The sequence below is a fragment of the Microtus ochrogaster genome, linkage group LG3 (genome assembly GCF_000317375.1).
Source record: "Microtus ochrogaster isolate Prairie Vole_2 linkage group LG3, MicOch1.0, whole genome shotgun sequence".
NCBI classification, from domain to species: domain Eukaryota; kingdom Metazoa; phylum Chordata; class Mammalia; order Rodentia; family Cricetidae; genus Microtus; species Microtus ochrogaster.
This window is the reverse complement of record NC_022029.1, coordinates 26063787-26085191: the sequence shown is the minus strand read 5'-3', so window position 1 is coordinate 26085191 and position 21405 is coordinate 26063787. Positions and strand designations below refer to the sequence as shown.

The following is a 21405-nucleotide window of genomic DNA, read 5'->3' as shown; positions in this document are numbered from 1 at the left end:
GCCTTCTGATAAAGATGTAGCCTGCACCATGTCGGTCTACGTAGTGCCATGCTCCCTACCATGATGATAATGGACTGAACCTCCGAAACTGTAAGTGAGCCACTCCAATTTAATATCTTCCTTTTTAAGAGTTGCTGTGGTCATGGTGTCTCTTCACAGCAGTAGAGACCGTAAGACGTCTTCCTTCCTCATGTTCAGCTGCTCAGAACATGTAGACCTGCTGCTCACAAACTCCCTTGCAGCTCAGATCATCACACCTTCTGGAAGCTTTGATAGAAGTGTCTCCTCATGGAGAAGCCAAGTCCCTACTTGGGTTATTCCTTTGTGTACAAAGCACACTGACTATGATTACCAGGACTAAGGTGGGAAAAGACATAGCGCCTTACAGGTGCTTTTATATCTAGATCGAACTGGACCTAATTCAAATAGTTCACTGATAAAACTTGGTCTTACATCTAACACTTCCCTATTCAGCATCTTTCATTCTCAAGGCTGCAAAATTTCCCAGAAATTGAGTGAAAGGCTAGTATCAGGTAGATGGACACGTGTAAGGTTACCTGTCTTCTTTGAAATTTCCACAGTCTCTCTAGAAAGGAATTTTATAAGTGGGCACTGAGTTTGCAGCAAGTGTCCCATCAGATTTTGTGTTGTGTGGTATGGTATTGTAACACAGAAAAGGAAGCCTCTCCCTACAGAAAGTTGTGATGATCCTCTAGGTAGGTGAAGAATCATAGGACTCTTGAATGACGCAGATTGTCATGGCTAGGAGAAACTGGGTGTTAATCTGTGTATGAACGTACTCTGGGAAGGTGGCTCAAGTGTTTTGTCTAAGCTCTGCAGCCAACACTGGGGTGAAAGGAGTCTTCCAGCTTCTACTGCTGCCAGGGCGCCTCCTTGAGTTGGAACCCATGTTTGGGGAAGAGTTCATTTATAAGGGGCAGGAAGTAGAACAGATCAGGGGGCTTTCATATAAAGTCAGACTTCTGTCTCTGCCTTGTATTCAAAATCAATGACAGAACTCAGAAGTGCCACCTACACCCTGGACACATGTGCTCCTCTCTCTGGATATGGTATATTTGATGTATCACATGATCTTTGAAGGGAGGAGCTATCTATCTCCTTGACTTTTACTCATGTTTCCTGAGGTAGGGTCACCTATGCAGTCAGTCTTCTATAAGTACTGTGTGAAGATATCATAGATCTCTCTAGGCTCACAGTATCTTCTATATGTTCATAAAAGTTGGTAATCGCTTCAAACTTGTGATTCTTGACTAAATGCTGTCATTTCTAAGATAAAGAAAGATAAGTTTCCAAACTCATCAGGGTCATTTGCTTGAGAGCACAGCTCCACACTCTCATCCCATCTTCTCTGTCTCCACTCTTCTACAAAGCCCTGCACTACCTTGTGTCGAGTCTATTGCTTGTTTTTGTGCCTGGAGGAGGTGCTGTGCAAGGTCAGTGGCTGCATGCTGGGGCTGGCTGAGTGCCGAGTGCCATCAGAGTGGGACCAACTCTAAGACCTGCCTGCAGGGCACAGGCGGGAAGAACTGCCTCTTGGATACAGACTCCCCAGTAGTGATTTCAAACCCAAGTTTAATAATTAAAACTTGAGCCGGGCGGTGGTGGCGCACGCCTTTAATCCCAGCACTCGGGAGGCAGAGGCACGTGGATCTCTGTGAGTTTGAGACCAGCCTGGTCTACAGAGCTAGTGCCAGGACAGGCTCCAAAGCCACAGAGAAACCCTGTCTTGAAAAAAACCAAAAAAAAAAAAAATAATTAAAACTTGAGTAATCACAAAAATTGTTATTTATTTCTAATTGTGAGGATTATTTTGTTTTCTTGATTTTACCCCCATCTCTGGAAAAATTTAAGAAAACATATTCTAATTAAAAAATCCTTTAATTCCTGCTTTTATTTGTATTGTTTTTAGATGATATAAAAATACAGTCCTGGACACAACCTAGATGCCCTTCAATGGAAGAATGGATGAAGAAAGTGTGGAATATATACATATTAAAATACTACTCAGTGGTAAAAAACAATGACATCTTGAATTTTGCATGCAAATGGGTGGAAATAGAAAACACTATCGTGAGTGAGGTAACCCAGACCCAAAAAGATGAACATGGGATGTACTCAGTCACAATTGGTTTCTAGCCATAAATAAAGGACATTGAGCCTATAATTCATGATCCTAGAGAAGCTAAATAAAAAGGTGAACCCAAAGAAAAACATATAGTTATCTTCCTGGATATTGGAAGTAGACAAGATTGCTGGGCAAAAATTGGGAACCGGGGGGTGGGGTGGGATGGGGGAAAGGGGAGATGGGGAGAGAAAGGGAGGATGGGGAGAGCTTGGGGAATGGGATGGTTGGGATAAAGGAAGGGTGGATATGGGAGCAGGGAAGTATATATCTTAATTAAGGGAGCCATTTTAGGGTTGGCAAGAAAATTGACTCTAGAGGGGTTCCCAGGGGTCCAGAGAGATGTTCCCAGCTAGGTCCTTGGGCAGCTGAGGAGAGAGAGCCTAAAATGGCCCGATCCTATGGCCATACTAATGAATATCTTGCATATCACCTTAGAACCTTCATCTGGCGATGGATGGAGATAGAGACAGAGACCCACATTGGAGCACTGGACTGAGCTCCCAAGGTCCAAATAAGGAGCAGAAGGAGGAAGACCATGAGCAAGGAAGTCAGGACCGCGAGGGGTGCACCCACCCACTGAGACAGTGGGGCTGATCTAACAGGAGCTCACCAAGGCCAGCTGGACTGGGACTGAAAAAGCATGGGATAAAACTGGACTCTGAATATAGCGGACAATGAGGGCTGCTGAGAAGCTAAGGACAATGGCACTAGGTTTTGATCCTACTGCATGTACTGGCTTTGTGGGAGTCTAGCCTGTTTGGATGTTCACCTTCCTAGACCTGGATGGAGGGGGAAGGACCTTGGACTTCCCTAGGGCAGGGAACCCTGACTGCTCTTTGGACTGGAGAGGAAGGGGTGGGGAGTGGGGGGAGGGGGAGGGAAAAGGGAGGCGGGGAGGAGGGGGGAATTTTTAATAAAAAATTACAGTCCTGTGGCCCTCATTAATGACATAAATTGCTAATGCCTTTCAGGACACTCAGGCATAAAGATTGACTTTTTGTGTCATTTGTTTCTCTACTCCCTGGACATTAGTGGCAGCCATATGCACCGTGGAAAGTCTTTCCCTCTCAGGCATCCCTGAGGTGTTAGGGGCATGGTTCAGCCCTAGAGGAGCTCTGACAGGCAAGGGACCTGCCTCCCCCTGCCTCCTAAGCCACAGTGCCTCAGCATGGACTCCTGTGCGGGAAAGTCAGTAGACACAGCTTCACTAGACAGGAACGGCAGAGAGGGCTCATTTTCTAGAAAGTTAAATTAATCAGAACACCCTTTGCACAGACAGACTGTTTATGCACAGCTCTAGAAGGGGCAGGCGAGTTCAGGACTGACCTACAAAGGACAGGTGTCCGGGATTTGGAAGAACTCTGAGTTTATTCCACAGACAGATGTGATAAGAGGAAGTCTCCATGGGAAAAGGACTGCAGAGATGGCAGTGTGTGTGTGTGTGTGTGTGTGTGTGTGTGTGTGTGTGTGTGTGTGTGTGTGTGAGAGAGAGAGAGAGAGAGGGAGGGAGATACAAGAGAGAGGGCTGTCTGCTCCCTTTATGTGAACCTTCAGAGAGTGCCAAGAGATAGAGCGGGGGTAGCCCCTGCCCTTTCGGATCTTTTCCCATGACATGTCAGTCTGCAAAGAGCTGGGTGACTTCATTTTATCATCTAGAGACAAGAACTTTACCTTTATACTGAAGTTAAACCTGATAAAGCCTGACTGAATGAGAGGCCAACAGGTATCAAAGGCTCTGTTCACCACTTCTACATGTGTGGTCCCTCATGGGACCTTCAGGCCCTGTCCACATATTTGGCCATGCCCCATCCAATGGCCAGAGCCTAGTTCTCCTTTATACTGGGTCTAGTAGATGGATAAAGAAATTTTCTAGGTGACTGACACAGTGACTGAGGGCCTCATATAGCTAAGACCAGTCTGACCATAATAGGTGCAAGATGCCCAGAGGGCATGCTGTGACAAATTTTGTCATTATGGTTTGAGGTGGCTATGAAGGGCTATCCCTCAGTTCCTCTCCTCAGGCCTGGGTCTAGAGCTAAAGGCTGAACAGGTGACTGCTGAGTTCTGGGTCCCATGCTTGTCCATTTCCCAGTAGCCTGTTCTTTGACTGAGCTAGAGAGACTCAGTCACACCTTGGCCCAACCTGAGATTAAGTACCTTGGGAGGCTGGCTCATTCTCAGAAAGGGAAAGACTTTGCTTAACATGCTAACCATCCTGTCCCCCAGAATGCTCTTGCAAAGACCTTCTAAGTAAAGTCATCAGTCTTTAAAAAAGGTGGTTGTTTTCTGAAATAGCAGGAAGTATTTTAGACATGATTACACAGCATCCTCTTTCCAGGGAACAATAAGGATGTCCTGATCTTCTGCTCTAGGAATATGGTATTGCCAGACCCCATCCTACAGGTGAGAAAACCTAACACTGAGTCTCCATGTCCTTCACCCAGTTGTATAAGGCTATTCTATTCCCCAGGGCAAACCAAGGCCCTGAAGGTATTAGCAAAAATACTACACCAAACACTTAGGTGTTGTCCGCAATACGAGAATCACATGAGGTCAGGTGATAGAAACTGACTACGAGAACTCTAATATGTGACAATAACAGACGCACCCCATCCCCAGGGGGCTGCTACAGTTCACACTTGTCCTTATTTAAGAAGCATGCTCGACCTTTATTTGAAATTCAAGTTTGAGACAACCTCAGTGTTTCTGTGATTTCTCCTACCACCTGCGTACCCTGGGAGCCCACGAAGGGCACTTACATAATCCACTCCTTTTCAGCTGCCCTTTTTCTTCCCAGAGTCTTGAAAACTGCCCTGCAGTTAGGGGTCCTGCTGTCCTGGCAGCCCTGTGTACGCCTAGGTCTAAGACTAAGAGATAGCTGATAGACAGACTCGCTCCCACAGTAGTGGAATAGTAAAAGATTCTGGGCTGGATTCTCCCACCCCACATTTTCAAATTTGTTTGAAACAAGCTAGGTCAATGCAAGATGTTTGTCATTGCCTCAGGGAAGGCTGGGTTCCTTGCTCACTCACTATAGGTACTGTCCTATTTTTACTAACCTGCTGGTCCACTTTGGTGTAAGCGACTGTGTGGGTGGTTGAGCGAGGCTGGAGGAAAGAGAGACCATCTCCAGACTGAGTAGGAAGAAACGTGAAGAGGGAAGGCTGTGGCCAAAAGCTTTGAGTCATAGTGATGAGGGGACCGGGCCCGCTGTGATGAGCATCTCAGAAGGCCATTGCTTCTGTGCTTGGACTCTTATTTCCAGGGGATTCTGAGGATCCAGGAATCCCCAAGGGGGAAGAAACTGGCTCCATCTTGTAGGCTGGATATGTCCTTTGATATGGCTGATTAGGAGGTAACCTCTGCTGTATCAGCCTTGCTAACTCCTTAGAGCACTTCTGTGTCCCACCGTCCCCTAGTTGTGGCTGGAGAATTAATTATGATGGCCATGGAGGCTCAGGGGAGGGCGGATCCTGACCGTACTCAGGAGGCATAGCCACAGGCCAGCTCCTAGGTGTGGGAAGGCCCCCCCCCCATTTCTGCATGGTCCTGTTGTATCTCATTTCCCAATCTTGTCCTTAGTGAGATTGGTAGGCACAAGACCCCTCCGCTTTTCTGAGGGAGAATGTTACACTTTCCTGTTACCTTTCTCTTGTGTCAGCTGGGAGCCAAGGTGTCATTCAGAGTACACTGAACCACCTGATTGGCTGGGGTGATAAGAAGTTGGCAAGAGCGCAGCGAGATGAATTATTAATGGGAAGAATTACATCCAGGAGGTTTGTGTGTCTCTGCTCCGTCCTCCCTGGAGTCTCAGGAAATGAATCCTTTTGTACAGGCAGCATCTTTCTGTGTCCTCCCATATAGCATTAGCTGCTATGTACAGCCCTGCAGAGTAGCCACTGAGAGAAAGGAACAGGTTGCAGAGCCCGGAATTACACAGTGGCACTGTGAGCTCTCCACAGCAAGGAGGGTGACTTATCCCAATGTGCTCAGGGCAGCAGAAGCTCCAGAGACAACATGAGTCCTTTTTCAATGGGGAAGGAGAGAGTCCTGAAGGGTTTTCATGGTCTCCAGCAGACATCCTGATTAGCTTCTAGCCTCGAGGCCTTTCCTTTGTTCTCCACTGGGGTGCTATGAAGGCAGTAGGAGAAGCTGTATAAAAATGGGAGGTGTCCGCAATACCTTGTAGGTCTCCGAATGTGTGCTGGCCCTCCAGAACCTGCAGTTAGCTGGTGGCTGACCTGGAAAACTGGCTCATTCTATGTTCCATGTGTCCCTGATGTCCTCCCCTTCCCCAGGGAGAAGCCATATTTTGTAGACTGTCCTTCAGTACCCAGCTACACAAATGCATCCATGGTCTAAATCAAAGTGAAATCTCGGCCACTGCCAGTTGGAGTCACAATCCCAGTCACTAGTGTTTGTGTGTGGGTCTCGTTCTCAGGGTAGTGGTACTGAGTGGGGGTGCTGGGGCAGGGTGAGGACACTGGGTGGGCTATACATTCTGGGGACATCAGAGCAGGGGTGTTCACCCAATTTGTATAGGGTTGCTATACTGAAGGTGTAAGTAACAAACAATGCCACAGCAGTTTGGAATTATGATTAATAGGGTGGTATTTATTTAAAGGGGAAAAAACTTACAGATCTCCGTCACAGACAACAGCCTTCTGCACAACCAGGAAGGGAGCCTAGTCGCCAGTGGAGCAGGAAGTGAAGAGAGAGAGGAGAGGGAAGTGGCCGCTTTTTTAAAGGGAGAGAGACCACGCCCCAATGGGCTGGTATCTCAGCGGCTATAGGCTGGAGGAGCTGAAGGACCTCCCGCAACACTATACAAATATAGTTTGACTCTGAGTTCTTGCTCTATACACACTCTGTATCAGGGCAGTCAGGACTTCACTCCTCATTCACTGTCAAATCCCAGATGGGATCAGGACGGGGTGGACACTTAAGGTAGTCTGGGTTGACCTTATTTGCTGCCTTCCTGGGCACCATCTCCTTTTCTAGCAGGACTGTTTGGTCAACAATGCTCTTTTTGGTGTCCTTTTCAAACTCAGAGCAAGAGTCCTTGGGACACTGAAGAACAGTTGTTCTTCAGCTTCACAGTTGTTCACAGCTTGGTTAGGTGCTTAGGGAGACTCTGTCCATTGTAGCTGGCTCCAGAAGGACCGTGGAACCTTGTGGAGCCCTAGAGATATGAAAATGGCTCTCATATCCCAAAGTGTTTTAGAGTCTGGGGCAGCTACAGCTGTTTTTCTGTGGTGTGTATGAGGCGACCACAGGAGAATGGAAAGAGCACTTGCGGTAGGAACAATGGCCTGTGGGGTGGGTTCACCCCTACTTCTGTGTCCCCAGGTGGAGGGTTGGTGATGGATCTCATAAGCTAATATGTACCTCTGGCAACATCTAAAGCTATGCAGAATACTGCAATCCCATTGGATCAATGCCACAGTCAGAAGGGAGGATTGCTTCCTTTAAAGTTTTCTTTTTTTTTAAATTTATTTACTTATTAAGGATTTCTGCCTCCTCCCCGCCACCGCCTCCCATTTCCCTCCCCCTCCCCCGATCAAGTCCCTCTCCCTCATCAGCTTGAAGAGCAATCAGGATTCCCTGACCTGTGGGAAGTCCAAGGACTGCCCACCTCCATCCAGGTTTAGTAAGTTGAGCATCCAAACTGCCTAGGCTCCCCCAAAGCCAGTATGTGCAGTAGTTCTTTACTAACTTTGAAGTTTGTTTTCCAACCATCTTTTGTTACCAAACTTTGACAGCATGGTTCTCTGTAAGGCAGGGGAGAACACAGAGAAGAAATAACAGGTCTTTGGAAGACGGTCTAGAAGGCTCTTCTAATTAGTCCTCCACCTTCTCATCGTGAATCAAAATGATAACTGCTTTCCTAATCCATGAACGGCCCTCGATATGAGTGTGAGGCACAAGAATGCAATACTGCTCCTAACGCAGGGTCCTCTGAAAGCCTCTACTGTGAGTCATGGTTGAGAAGTGCCTGCTCCTCCTATTGGGTGCACTGTGATGCTGATGCCTTTAAAATGATGGACCTCACAGGAGAGGCATCAGTCAGGGGACCCAGCCACCTGGGACACTGCCCTCTGGGCTCAGGCTTAGAGAGCTTGAACAAGTTCTTGAGCTGCTGGGCCTCCGCTAGCCTCCGCTTTCCTGCCTAACAATGTGAGGGCCCCCCCCCTTTTTTTTCAGGCTCCACATGTAAGGTCAATGGTCAAAACCCCTTCTGCTATAGAGTCCAGCCTGAGGCATTTTGTAACAGGGACATGACACAGATTAGGTACTGACTGGAGATCCTGAATCAGCTGGTAATGGTGCAGTCAGCAGAACCATCTTAAATCAGCCTGACCGGAAGCCAACCTTCCTTCACCTCCCTGCTCTGGATCTCTATCTCCCCACCTCTCTGTTAAGTAGGGCCACACACTGCTGAGAAGATGCAGCTAAGAACCAACTATAAGAATGCTTTCCTCAGCAGACACCACCTCTCAGGTGAGAACTAGCTGGGGTCACACCACTGGGTCCCTGAAGGATAGTGTTTCTTTTTTTTTTTTCCGAGACAGGGTTTCTCTGTGGCTTTGGAGCCTGTCCTGGAACTAGCTCTGTAAACCAGGCTGATCTCAAACTCACAGAGATCCGCCTGCCTCTGCCTCCCGAGTGCTGGGATTAAAGGCGTGTGCCACCATCGCCCGGCAGGATAGTGTTTCTTAACTGTACAGCTGAGCCAGCTCCTCGGCCACCTGCATGTAGGCAACCCACAGCCTTCTCAGGAGTCCTCTCTGGGCATATGAAGTAGCTGCTATTTCTTATGATTCCTATACAAATGAATCTGAGTGAACCATGGACCTTTTGGCAGGTCAGCACCAGCCCTACCCACTCTATCTATCCACCATTCCTGTACACTTTGTTGATGTCCAAAGCTGCTAAGATCACCCATGTCTGATCATCAGGCAAGGTGTCAGACTGAGATAATTGCTCAATCCAGATGTGGCCTGTTAAGTCACAGGCCCTTAGGTCCTCTGCCAGGACATGAGCTCCTTGCCTGAAAATATTTATGCTACTTCTCTTTGAATGTAGAATTATTAATATATACATATATATATTCAGTTTTTCAAACATCAAGAATGTGTGTAAACATATGTTTGTTTTGTGTATCAAGTCCTCCAAATCACAGAGGAGGCAGGGCCAGATGTGTGGCAAACAGCAGCAGGCTGACTGTTTCCTCAGGAAAATGGCCAAGAGGCTTTTTAAAATAAAGGATTTACTAGGATAATAAAGGTTATCTGCTACCGCAGTCCAAAATGACAGCACCCAAATGCATCTGCATAGAGACAGCTCACAGTCTAGCCCCAGAGCAGCCGTGATTGGGAACAGCTACTTCACCCAAATAAATCCCTAGGTTTCAACATTTCTTCTCTTTGTGCTGCTGTGGTCTGCTCTTAAATTAATGTTAAAATATGTATGCCCTAACTTGTGATTTACAGAATCGGTGACAAACAGTAAAAAGGACAGGCATGCCATAAAGCTTATGGATGGGGTGACGGCAGGCACAATGATGCCTCATAAAGAACGGAGGGGAGTAAACAGAGAGAGGCTGGCTAGGTGGCTGTGTGCACTGCATCCCTTATAAGCATCCCACGGCGCGCCCTGCTGCAAGGCAGCCCGTCGTTAATTAGAACATCCGGCAGACGCTGCAATGTATCCACGCACCCAAGTGGATCTTCATTTTTCACATGCGGGGCCTTACTAATTAAAATCAGCTTTGCAATTAAACGTGGAAAATTGCGTTAAACTTTCAAGCGTGGTTAGGAAAAAATGCAATTATTTTTAGGGTGTTTTATTTCAATGCAAATGAAATTTCTATCTACATGGAACCAGGGAAAGCAGAGGATGGCATAGGGACTCTCTCTGTTCCTTCTTCCTTCTCCTTTCTCTTTCTTCTTCTTCTTCTTTTTTTTTTTTTTTTTGGATTATGGATGCTCCTCTCAGTTGCAAGCTGCAATGCTCCCCTATCTCTCAGCCAGTACCTGGCTGGGTTCCAAAGCTTTTAGTGAGTGCTCTCTGTCAAGGCATGAATAATATCACCCCGAGGCTGTTGGCAGAATCCAAATGAGGCATGCATACATCAGGAAGCCAGCCCTCCACTTTAGCTCCCAAGCAAGCTCCTGTGAAGACAGGCAATTATTCACCCACCGGCTGCCCTGGCAATCATGCTGGTGGGTGGAAAGGTGCGTGAAATGGAAGAGAATTTGAACAAGGAGTACGCACAACAAGCCAGAGAGGATCCAGTAATTTCCTAATAAAAAAAAAAGAAAAGCTACCATTTGCAGCTTGTAAATTTAAAGATGCGAACTGAGAGATTTAGCTTAGTATTTTCTAAATTGGAGAGGGCTGAAATATAGCCATTCTCCTCTCCTAACTTCAGGGTGCTTGTGAGGTGCTCAGAGACCACAAGGCCAAGTTATGTTTACCAGATAAGCAGGAATCCATGCTCGGCTAAGACGCGATTTTAAAATCTCAGTAAAGAGCTCAGTGTAAACCAACTCGGTTAACTGTCAAATAGGTCAGGAAGGCTCATGAAGCACGCAGGTAACAAATGTGTCCAGGCTATGAGCCCTTGACTGCCCACCCTTGGGTGTGTGGGAGGCTTTGATAGAAATCATTTATTCACAAGCAAATCTAATTCATTTCAAGCATAAACACCTAACAATTTTTTGTAAGGAAAGTTGAAATTCCAATTCTTAAACTGCGTTTAATAGCACTATGCAGTAAGTACTAATAAAACATCATTATTATTTCATCTTTTGTTGGAAAATTGATAATATATTAATGAAAATAGAGTAACAAGTATTTTGAGGATGAAAAATAGATTTCTGGGGAAATCTTTTGACATCTGGCTTTATAGTTCGTGTCCCAGGGTCAGTTCACAACACACTCCAGATGAATGACAAAACCTTTGATGAGGTAGCTGGGCCACACTCACACACCCCAAGCTCTCTCTCACATACATAACCCTCACTCACACCCCTACTCACACAGCCCAGGCTCACACCCACAGAGAACCCACACTCACACAGCCCAGGCTGGCAGTGGTTTCTTTCACTTGTCAGCAAGGAAGCCAAAGAAAACCAGCCTTCAGTTTGGGGGAGGACATCAGCGGTGTACAAAACCCAGATCCCACTCTGTGTCTGTCCTCTGCCAGGGTCTTTCTGAAGCCTACGCAGGGTCCTCTACACTTTCAGAGAAGTTCACAGTGAGCCACTTAAGGAGTTGTTAAACGTCAGCCTCTCACCTGCTCGGTAAGGTCAGAAGGAAGTCATTTAACAGATTATTGAACATCACGCCTGTGATGTTCCATGTCTCCCACCAAAACGTAACTGCTGGCATGCAAGAAAGGTCTGGTCTTTGACACTTTAAATGTGCACAGGTCCTACAAGCCAGCCTGGGCATGTGGGGCCAGGCTTTGGGACCTAAGACGACCCTTCGGGAACTCAGGAAGACTGCGGTTTACTGTGTGTATCTGAGAAGGGAAGCTCTGTTTAGACCTTACCTTGGGGATTCCCAGGTGTCTCTACATTTTCTTAGCACAAGGCAGGAAGTCTTAGAATAGTAGAGGAACAGGGTAGGTGACAAAAGGAGGCCATTTTCACTGTGCATGGAAGAGACCAGACGATTCAGAATAGAAGAAGTTCTGCCTCCAGTCCTTAGGGGACACTTTGTCAAGTCCCATCCTTGCATGCCTGTCTTTGCTATATTCACAGCTAGTGACATGAAACCACATATGGGACCAAAATCAGACTTGTGTCCACAGACTAGTGACAGTTCTGAAGGTCACCATGCTTCCTATCTGATAATGTGCTGAGAAGTCAAGTTCAGATTAACTGATGGGGGTGGGGGGTGGGGTGGGCATCAGAGTGTCAGCTGAGCTTGGATCTCTGCTGTCAGCAATCCATTCAGATACACTTGTGCTTGGTGCCAAGAGGGTGTTGCTCAGAGGGAGTGATGCCATGCTTCTGCCAAACACCTGGGCATCTAGCACCTGGGCATATAACACCTGGGCATCTAAGCACCTGGGCGTCCAGCACTTGGGCGTCTAGCACCTGGGCATATAACACCTGGGCATCTAAGCACCTGGGCGTCTAGCACTTGGGCGTCTAGCACCTGGGTGTCTAGCACCCATGCTTCTGCTAGATACTGGGCATCTAGCACTCCTCTTTCTCATTTTTGCCCTGGATGCCAGGAGTCTCATACTGAATTTAATACCTTATGAACCATGACATATCCTGCATTTCTGATAAACTATGTTTTTATTTCTTTTATATGTTTTACTAGCTTAACTTTCAGTTTATCATCTAATTGTTCAGCTGGATGTAGGTTTACCAGAGATTATGAATTATTATGAGCAATTAACACAAACAAATACCTATAAGCAGTTTATCTTTTGTTAAGATACAATATAGGAAGTGATACAAAACATCCCCAAATGCATAATATAACCCTACTCTGATCCTAATATTTAAATACAAATCTTACATTGTGAATTGCTCTCAACTTACTGTCTCCATTCCTAAGTTTACCCAGTGACCAGTTCTGCTGTATTCCCCATTCCTCTGAAATCCATGCCCCTGTCTCCATCATACTAGGACACCCAACCTTCTCATCTGCTGTGACAGAGTCAGCATCTACAAGGAGACTTGATGAACACACAGAGCCGCGCCATTTGTGCCTGCAAAGCAGAGACAGCAAACTCAAAGAAAGGGTGAGAAAGTATTGATTTTCTTAATTAAAATAAAGGACTATAATAGACAGTATTTTACCATGGCTTCCTCCACACCACACACATACTGATTTTTTTCTTCATAACATGGACTGCCGACATACACCTCTTGTCATTTTGTGCATGTTCAAAGAAACATTTCAACATATTAAAATAGCACCGTGATTCTCTGAATTCTTTCTCAGCCCATTTATCATCTGTGTAAAACAGGGCTACTGATTTTTTTAGTTAATCTTTTTTTCCTGCTGCATTACTCAAAGTGTTTATAAGTTGTAGAAGTTTCTTGGTAGAATTCTTGGGGTTGCATAGGTAAACTATCATATCATCAGCAAAGTGAGAGTTTGACTTCTTTGCTGATTTGTATCCCCTTGATCTCCTTCTGTTGTCTTATTGCTCTAGCTAGGACCTCAAGAACTATATTGAATAGATATGGAGAGAGTGGACAACCTTGTCTTGTTCCTGATTTCAGTGGGATCGCTGTGAGTTTCTCTTCATTTAGTTTGATGTTGGCTGTTGCTTGTTGTATATTGCCTTTATTATGTTTAAATATGTTCCTTGTATCTCTGCTCTCTCCAAGACCTTTATCACGAAGGGATTTTGTGGAAGGCTTTTTTTAGCATCTAATGAAATAATCATGGTTTTTTTTTTTCAGTTTGTTTATGTGGTGGATTACATTGACAGATTTTTATATGTTGAACCATCCCCGCATCTGTGGACTTGGTCACTGTGGATGATTTTTCTGATGTGTTCTTAGATTCGGGTTGCCAGTATTTTATTCAGTATTTTTGCATCATTTTGTTCATGAGTGAGCTGCTTATCAAAATCTCAGCAAAATTATTCACAGAACTTGAAAGAACAATACTCAACTTCATATGGAAAAGCAAAAAAAAAACAAAACTCAGGATAACCAAAATAATCCTGTACAATAAAGGAACTTCTAGAGGCATCACAATCCCTGACTTTAAACTCTACTAATGAGCTGCAGTACTGAAAACAGCCTGGAATTGGCATAAAAACAGACAGGAGGGCCAATGGAACTGAATCAAAGACTGTGATATCAATCCACACACCTACAAACACCTGATCTTTGACAAAGAAGCAAAAAATATAAAATGGAAAAAAATATTTCATTATTCAATAAAGGGTGCTGGCATAACTGGATAACAACAAGTAGAAGAATAAAAATATATCTGTATCTATCACCATGCATAAAACTCAAATGGATTAAAGACCTCAGCGTAAAGCCAAACACACTAAACCTCATAGAAAAGAAAGAGGGAAGTACACATGAATGCATTGGCACAAGAGACCACTTCCTAAATACAACCCCAGTAGCACAGACACTGAGAGAAACAATAAATGGGACCTCCTGAAACTGAGAAGCTTCTGTAAAGGAAAGGACGTGGTCAACAAGGCAAAATTGCAGCCTATAGAATGAGAAAAGATCTTCACCAACCCCACATTGGACAGAGGGCTGATCTCCAAAATATACGAAGAACTCAATAAATTGGTCATCAAAAAAATGGATAATCCAATAAGAAAATGAAGTACAGACCTAAACAGTGAACTCTCAACAGAGGAAGCTAAAATAGCTGAAAGACACTTAAGGAAATGCTCAACATCCTTAGTCACCAGAGAAATGCAAATCAAAACAACTCTGAGATTTCATCTTACTCCTGTAAGAATGGCCAAGATCAAAAACACTGGTGACAACTTATTCTGGAGAGGTTGTGGAGTAAAGGGAACACTCCTGCATTGCTGGTGGGAGTGCAAGCTAGTATAGCCACTTTGGAAATCAATATGGCAATTTCTCAGAAAATTAGGAAACAACTGTCCTCAAGACCAAGCAGTAGTATTTTTGGGTATATACCCAAAGGATGCTCAGTTGTACCACAAGGACATGTGGTCAACTATGTTCATAGCAGCATTGTTTGTCGTAGCCAGAACGTGGAAACAACCTAAATGCCCCTCAGCTGAAGAATGTATAAGGAAAATGTGGTACATTTACACAATGGAGTACTACACAGCAGAAAAAAAGACATCTTGAAATTTGTAGGCAAATGGATGGAGCTAGAAAACATCATATTGAGTGAGGTAACCCAAACCTAGAAAGACAAATATAATATGTATTCATGGATAAGTGGCTTTTAGATGTAAAGTAAAGAAAAATCAGCCTATAATTCACAGTCCCAGAGAATCTAGACAACAAAGAGGACCCTATGAGAGATGTACATGGGTCTAATTTACATGAGAAGTAGAAAAAGACAAGATCTCATGAGTAACTTGGGAGCGTGGGGATCATGGGAGAGGCTAGAAAGAGGGGGGGGGGGAAGGAAGGGGAACAGAGAAAAAATTATAGTTCAGTAAAAAAAACAATAAAAAATAACAAATGAACCAAGAGGACATAGAAACTGAGTGAATTTACAGCCTCAAGGAGAATGCATTTGACTAGAAATACATTGCTGAAAGGTTAGAAAGGGAGGTTAGAAAGGGGAGATAATTTCATCCATACAAGGCGGTGACTCCCATGTCTGTCTATCCCTAAGACAAGTCCTATATCCAAGCCACATCAGCAGCCTTCACAGGCAACACAACTGGCCTGGTAGACTGTGTGCAGGTACCGCGAGAATGGACAGGTCTCAGGAGAGGGAACTACTGCAGCTGGAAGTAACTTTAAAACCAGAAAAATCACCACAGTGATGGCCCACGCCTGGAGGGGGGGAGGCAGAGGCAGGCAGATCTCTTTGAGGTTGAGGCCAGCCTGGGCTACAAGAGCTAGTTCAAAGACAGGCTCCAAAGCTATGTAGAGAAACCTTGTCTTAGAGAAAAACAAAAACAAACAAACAAAAGAGAAACCAACCAACCAACCAAACAAACAAAAAGCAGAAAAGTCAAAGTTAGGCACAACCAAAATCTAACCCTGACATACCAGAAGCCCCAAGATATTAAGATGCATTTTCTCTTGGCTTTGCTTAGCAGTTCTTACCAGTGACCTGAGTACCCTGGAGGTCACCGTCAACCAGATCACTCCTGTCTTGTGGCTTCATCAGTGGTACAGGGGCTTCCACCCATAGCACATTGCTTGCGTATATACTGGTGAACATTTCCATTCAAACAGGAGGGAATGAATTGGGATCAGATGGAAACATCGTTTCTATGTGAACCAGCTTGTGGGGAACTTTTGTTACTTGGCATGGTTCTGGGTCTTTCTCCCAGTCCACCTGGTTGCCTCATGGCAGGATCAACTTTGAAATGGAATATGAGAGCAAACTGCCTTCAGATCTCCCTCAGAAACCGTGCATAAGCAGAGCACACAACCATGGAAAGACGGGAATATACATCACTCATGGCCACATCAATCTACACCTTCCAGGGATTCACCTTAGTGGGGAATCTGAAGGTGTGGTAGCATAGTGGGAGAAGAGAGTGGCAACCTCTCCCTTGATCAGCGCTCACTGCGGGCATGCCCTGAAATACCACAGCACAAACCCATATGCATGGCAATTATTTGTCCACAGAATCAAAACCAGAGGAATATTTGTGGTTCTTTGAGATGTCTTTCTTTTTCTTTTTTTCTTTGCAAAACTGTGCCTATGAAATGATATCCAACACAATTCCAGTTAAAATTTGTTAACCAAATTTAGTAATTTATTTTCATAACTGTGATAAAGCTCAACTATCAGCTAATGAAGAAATGATTAGGAGAAAATAGACGCCCCTCAGAGTTTGCCAACTATTTTTCTGTTGAGCACATAATGTTGTCTAAGACTAAGAACCTTATATGTGTGCTTTGCCACAGAGGAAAATTTATAATTTAGTTACCAATCTCATTACCTGATTTAGCAATTTATAATTTTATATGGTATGAATAATGATGCAACATATTAAACTTAATAATTTAAAACTAAAGATTCCTAGAGAAAAGTGGGCCATGCCTTCTTTGGTATTGTCATGGGGGAACCAGACAGCCATCTCGTGATGGACGCTCATTAAGCAATCCCCTGTGTCCTTCTGTGCCATCACGGGGGAACTGGGGAATGACTCACGAATTTTCCTTTGATTTCACAAAGTGACAATCAAAATAATAGCTTGATTTTACCCACAAATTACTGTTTCACTGGAGAGAAAATAGAGATTGAGGACAAAGGAGAGGTCACCCTGAGTGTCTCTGGCAGCACCCGACTCAAATGACGTCAGCCTAGACATGGAAAGTCTGGAGAACAGGTTGACTTTAGTCCCCTCGACCTGACTTTGGAAAAATAAGTGAGAACAGTATCCTTCTGCCTTGCAAGCCCTCCTCGTCTATCATGCCAGGGACCTTGGTACAACAGGACCCACCTATGTTTCCTGTCGGAGAGGATGGGAGGGGTGTGACAGCTAGAGACAGGAGTGTGTAGGGTGCTCCTTCCTTCCAGCTGTTCGCCACACCCCCTCCCCATTAGGGATGTGAGATCTAGTATTTGTGAGACTGATAAGGCCATCTGTTTCTAAGACTATGGAGGTGATCGGTCCTAACGTTCATCCCCCCTGCGTGAACATCCCCTGTAGCAGTCTGGACATCCCCTCAGTCTGTCTCCCAGCACAAACTCTCACAGGTGACGGTGCCAACGTTACTTCATAAAGCTCAACAGCTCTTGTGTTAATTTACCTTCTCCGGTGCACGATCCTCAGCTAATAGAAGAAGAGATGAAGAGAAAGGGAAGGGGGCGGGGCCTTTCTCATGGATCATGGGAAGCCCCAAGCTCTCTGCATGCTCAGCATGGACTCACGGGTGAGAATGTGGGGCTTATCGTAATTTGTGCCTGTTTGTTTGATGTTGCCAACACTGTGACACAGAGCGACTTATGTTGTGAGAACTGTCCAGGAGATGGAAGGCCATGGGGAAGTATGTGGAAAGAAGGTAAGGATGGCATGCACTATATCCCCAGACACCTACCCACATGTCTTCACTTGCACTGGGTCTCTAAAGAAGCCCTCTTAGACAGCACATTGTGAAAAAGGCAGGCATTACCTTCTGTGTCGTGCGTATTTGCCACTGACGTGACCACTGCCATCGCAGCCAGGAGTGGGACAGCTGCAACAGGAAAGAGCTCATTACATAGATGCATGGGCTTCTGTGGGCACTGATGGTGGTAGGCCTCAGAGAGAGAGAGAGAGAGAGAGAGAGAGAGAGAGAGAGAGAGAGAGAGAGGTGGGGAAGCAGGGTGGGGAGGGGAAAGAGCACTAACCAAGGGAGGAGATGCAGGAGATGCAGGGATGCTTCCTGTCTACAGTTTCAGGGGCGTTAATTTCACCACTGTGACAGGCAATGAGTACGCTGCCAATGAGTTCCTATGCACAGTGCCCCCTTCAGAGGCCTGAGCTTTCTCAACCACCGCTAGGAACACCTTTCCCCAACAAAGCACTGACCTGAACAGCTCTTGTATGGCTGGCTCCACAGGAACTGCGGAAAGATGGGAAACACAAACATTTACTGTGTGTCATCGACACTCTTCTCCCACGGATAGCTACCAAAATGGCAGTAGTGTTGGGGATCAGAGTGAACTGTCACAGCAGCTCCTCGGGATGAAGGTCCCCATCCAACCTCAGAGACATGGCAAGTGCCAACTCACCTCGAACCCCTTTGGACCGTGTGCGATGGCGCTTCTCCTCAGCGTCCACGTCCATCTGGGAAGAGATTTTCAAGTGGTCAGTGCCCTTGTCCTGTGCATGCAGACCACCCATATCTAACACTTCTGACTACCCCTAGTACTGTAGTCACCTTAATCATTAATCCTGTGTAGTTCTATAAAGGAAGGCCTCCACAGGGCGGCATGGGCAAGCAGGGGCTGAACAATCTGCAGTGCGTTCATCTAGGAATGGGAAGTGAACCTTGATCTACCAATCACTAGGTCTCTGCACGCTGCAGCCACGGACTTGGAAGACTCTCCAGGGATCCAACTCTCCTCCTGAGGATTGAATCAGGACACCTTTGGTTGCCTGCACTGTATTTTGTATCATTATGTTTACAAGAAAGCAAAAGTTATCTAGATTTTCCTTGTAACCAACTGGGTTAATATACCAAAGAATTTGTTACTCATTCTGCTGGAGGCCTCATTCCCGTGTTGCTCAGTCTAAACCATCCAGGTTCTTTTTAGGGCCACAGATTTTGCCTGTGGCCACAGATTTTGCCTGTGGCAGACACACTATATACACGGTATTTGACATGGAAAGGAAGCCCCAGATGACATCCTGCTAGCCTTTCTCCTCTCAGATACACCCTTTGCCATGTTAAGTGTCCAGGTTCTACGTCATTAGAACTTTGTACCAATCTTGTAAGAAAAAATTTTGTTTCTTTCATCTATGGAAAAATCCTGAAGTTCTGAACTCAGGGATGGCAAAGTCACATATGCTGTAATGTCCATTTTAACCATAGGGATAAACAACCATAAGGTTAATATTTACTAATAACTTAATAAATACCAAGTATTTCCATAATATATTAATTTATATTACTGTTATTAATATAATGAATATAAATTCACTCAATAGGCCTATACATAATTCTAGTCAATATAGCAGAGGGTCTGATAAGAGGCTGACATAAGTGATTATAAGACACAAGCAATAAAATCATCTCTCGGGTTATTTGATAATTTGTTAACTCTATCTGTGATTTCTTTGCCATGTCTCGTATGGGCAGACTGATTCCTGGGCAGAAGGTGGCGGACATGATGGCATATTCCATGCCTTGTCCAATGTATCATGTATCAAATTCACTTACTCCTATAAAAGAGACACATTAGAATAGAGCACCCCATAGATGAACACGACCTGGCTAGAGGTATACCTTGGTGGGTGGACCTGCCCTTTGCTCAAACTTGGAGCATCTGCACTGACTCTCCAGGGATACAATGTGGTGGCATCAGGGCAGCACATACAATAAGGAACATAAGCTCATCCTGTGAATTGAGTATCTATTCACCGGACCTGTTTGCTTCAGATCCAGCACTGCACCTGGTTTAACATATGAAGGATAGCCTCAAAAAGGGAAGAGCTCTTGCTTAGTGCATGCTCATAGAATGCTACGCTACTTGAGAATCCCACGTCCATGTATGGGAAGAGACTGTGGCTTATCCCTGAACAAAGATATTTGAAGTTAATGGATGGGTAGATAGGTGGGTGGGTGGGTGGGTGGATCCATTTTCTGAGAAACTGCAGGCCTAGTGGTAACAGATGACAGGCAGTGTATTGAAAGGAACATCTCCTGAATCAAAGAGGAATAGTGGCCCTTGAAGGGAACACCATGAGGCCAGTAGTGATTAGAAGGGGGACAGTGGCACCGCTGTTCACAGGCCATGGTAGCCTGAGTAGGGTGCATGGTAGACACGTAATGGAAGAATGAATGACTTAGCTGCACTCCGAGACGATGGACCAAGAAGACTGGGCTAAGAGGACTTCCATGGCTGCCTAGACAGGCTAGCTAAGATGCTGCCCTGCTAACACTGTGAGCTGGTACCTTGTTCCTCGAATATGACTGTCTAGGGGAGAAGACATGGATGCAATAAAGGTACACAAGATGCTGTTGGGGGTTTTTGTAGGGTACAGGAGTTTCTCAGGCATCTTTTGGGTCTCATACTACCATGGCCTCTCTCCAGTTGGACCCTATTGCCTCTAAATGCTGTCTTAGTGCGGGGCTGTAGTGGAAACAGCACCCAAAGGGACAGACATATAGAGGCTCTGTAATTGTGATTTAGCATGAGATTTTTTTAAAATAAAGCAAAATCTTAGCAAAGATGTAGAAGGCCAATGAGGCAAGTGAGTGATGCCTGTCGTAAGGGAACACTTCATGTTCTGTAGAAACAGTGTATCTTTTAAGACCCTGTGAAGTTATCCAGTGGGAGGGGACATGGAAAATCCTATTCTTCAAGGAACTTCAAATTGAGTTAAAAGTGTGAGGGTAAATTGAGCTGAGCAATGTGCTCACCCAGGAATCCTGAGAACTGTGGTGAAGGCTGGAGGGGCTCGTGTTAGAGCTGAGCATTGAAGTCAGATGTCTCAGGTTAAAATGGAGTGGAAAGAAGATATTCCAGGCAAAGGAAACAGACATTAAAAAAAAAAAACCCAACCCAGGTCAGACTGTGGTGCTCACTAAAGGCTCCTGTCAGCAGGGTCTGCACCTGATTTCAGAAGAGAACAGTTGTCATGTCGTCTGTCACATTTATTCAGAATCTGGTGAGTAAACCTGCTCCTTCGGATGCTCCTGGCTGTGGTTCAGGGAAGGATGTCTAGTCCAAGGTAGGGCAGATCCTGCTCGTCTCTGGGGGCCTGGAATGGGATAGGAACACTGACTTCTACAGCTAGAGGCTCAGGTGGCCAAATAAGTCTTCTTCTTCTTTCTTCTTCTTCTTCTTCTTCTTCTTCTTCTTCTTCTTCTTCTTCTTCTTCTTCTTCTTCTTCTTCTTCTTCTTCTTCTTCTTCTTCTCCTTCTCCT

General features: G+C 45.2%; 1 protein-coding gene across 17 annotated transcripts in view; it reads right to left on the bottom strand.

Annotated features, from left to right (window-relative positions):
- Positions 1 to 21405, bottom strand: part of Myt1l (myelin transcription factor 1 like) — a 394778-nt gene that overhangs the window by 123577 nt on the left and 249796 nt on the right. For 16 of the 17 annotated variants that reach the window (XM_026785931.1, XM_026785930.1, XM_026785939.1 and 13 more), the window contains exons 6-8: positions 18545 to 18599; positions 18342 to 18375; positions 17944 to 18006 (exon numbers count right to left, since the gene is read on the bottom strand). In XM_026785931.1, coding sequence (XP_026641732.1) covers positions 17944 to 18006; positions 18342 to 18375; positions 18545 to 18599 — 152 coding nt within the window. The remainder of the gene's footprint in view (positions 1 to 17943; positions 18007 to 18341; positions 18376 to 18544; positions 18600 to 21405) is intronic. The other variant, XM_026785937.1, reaches the window with a different exon arrangement.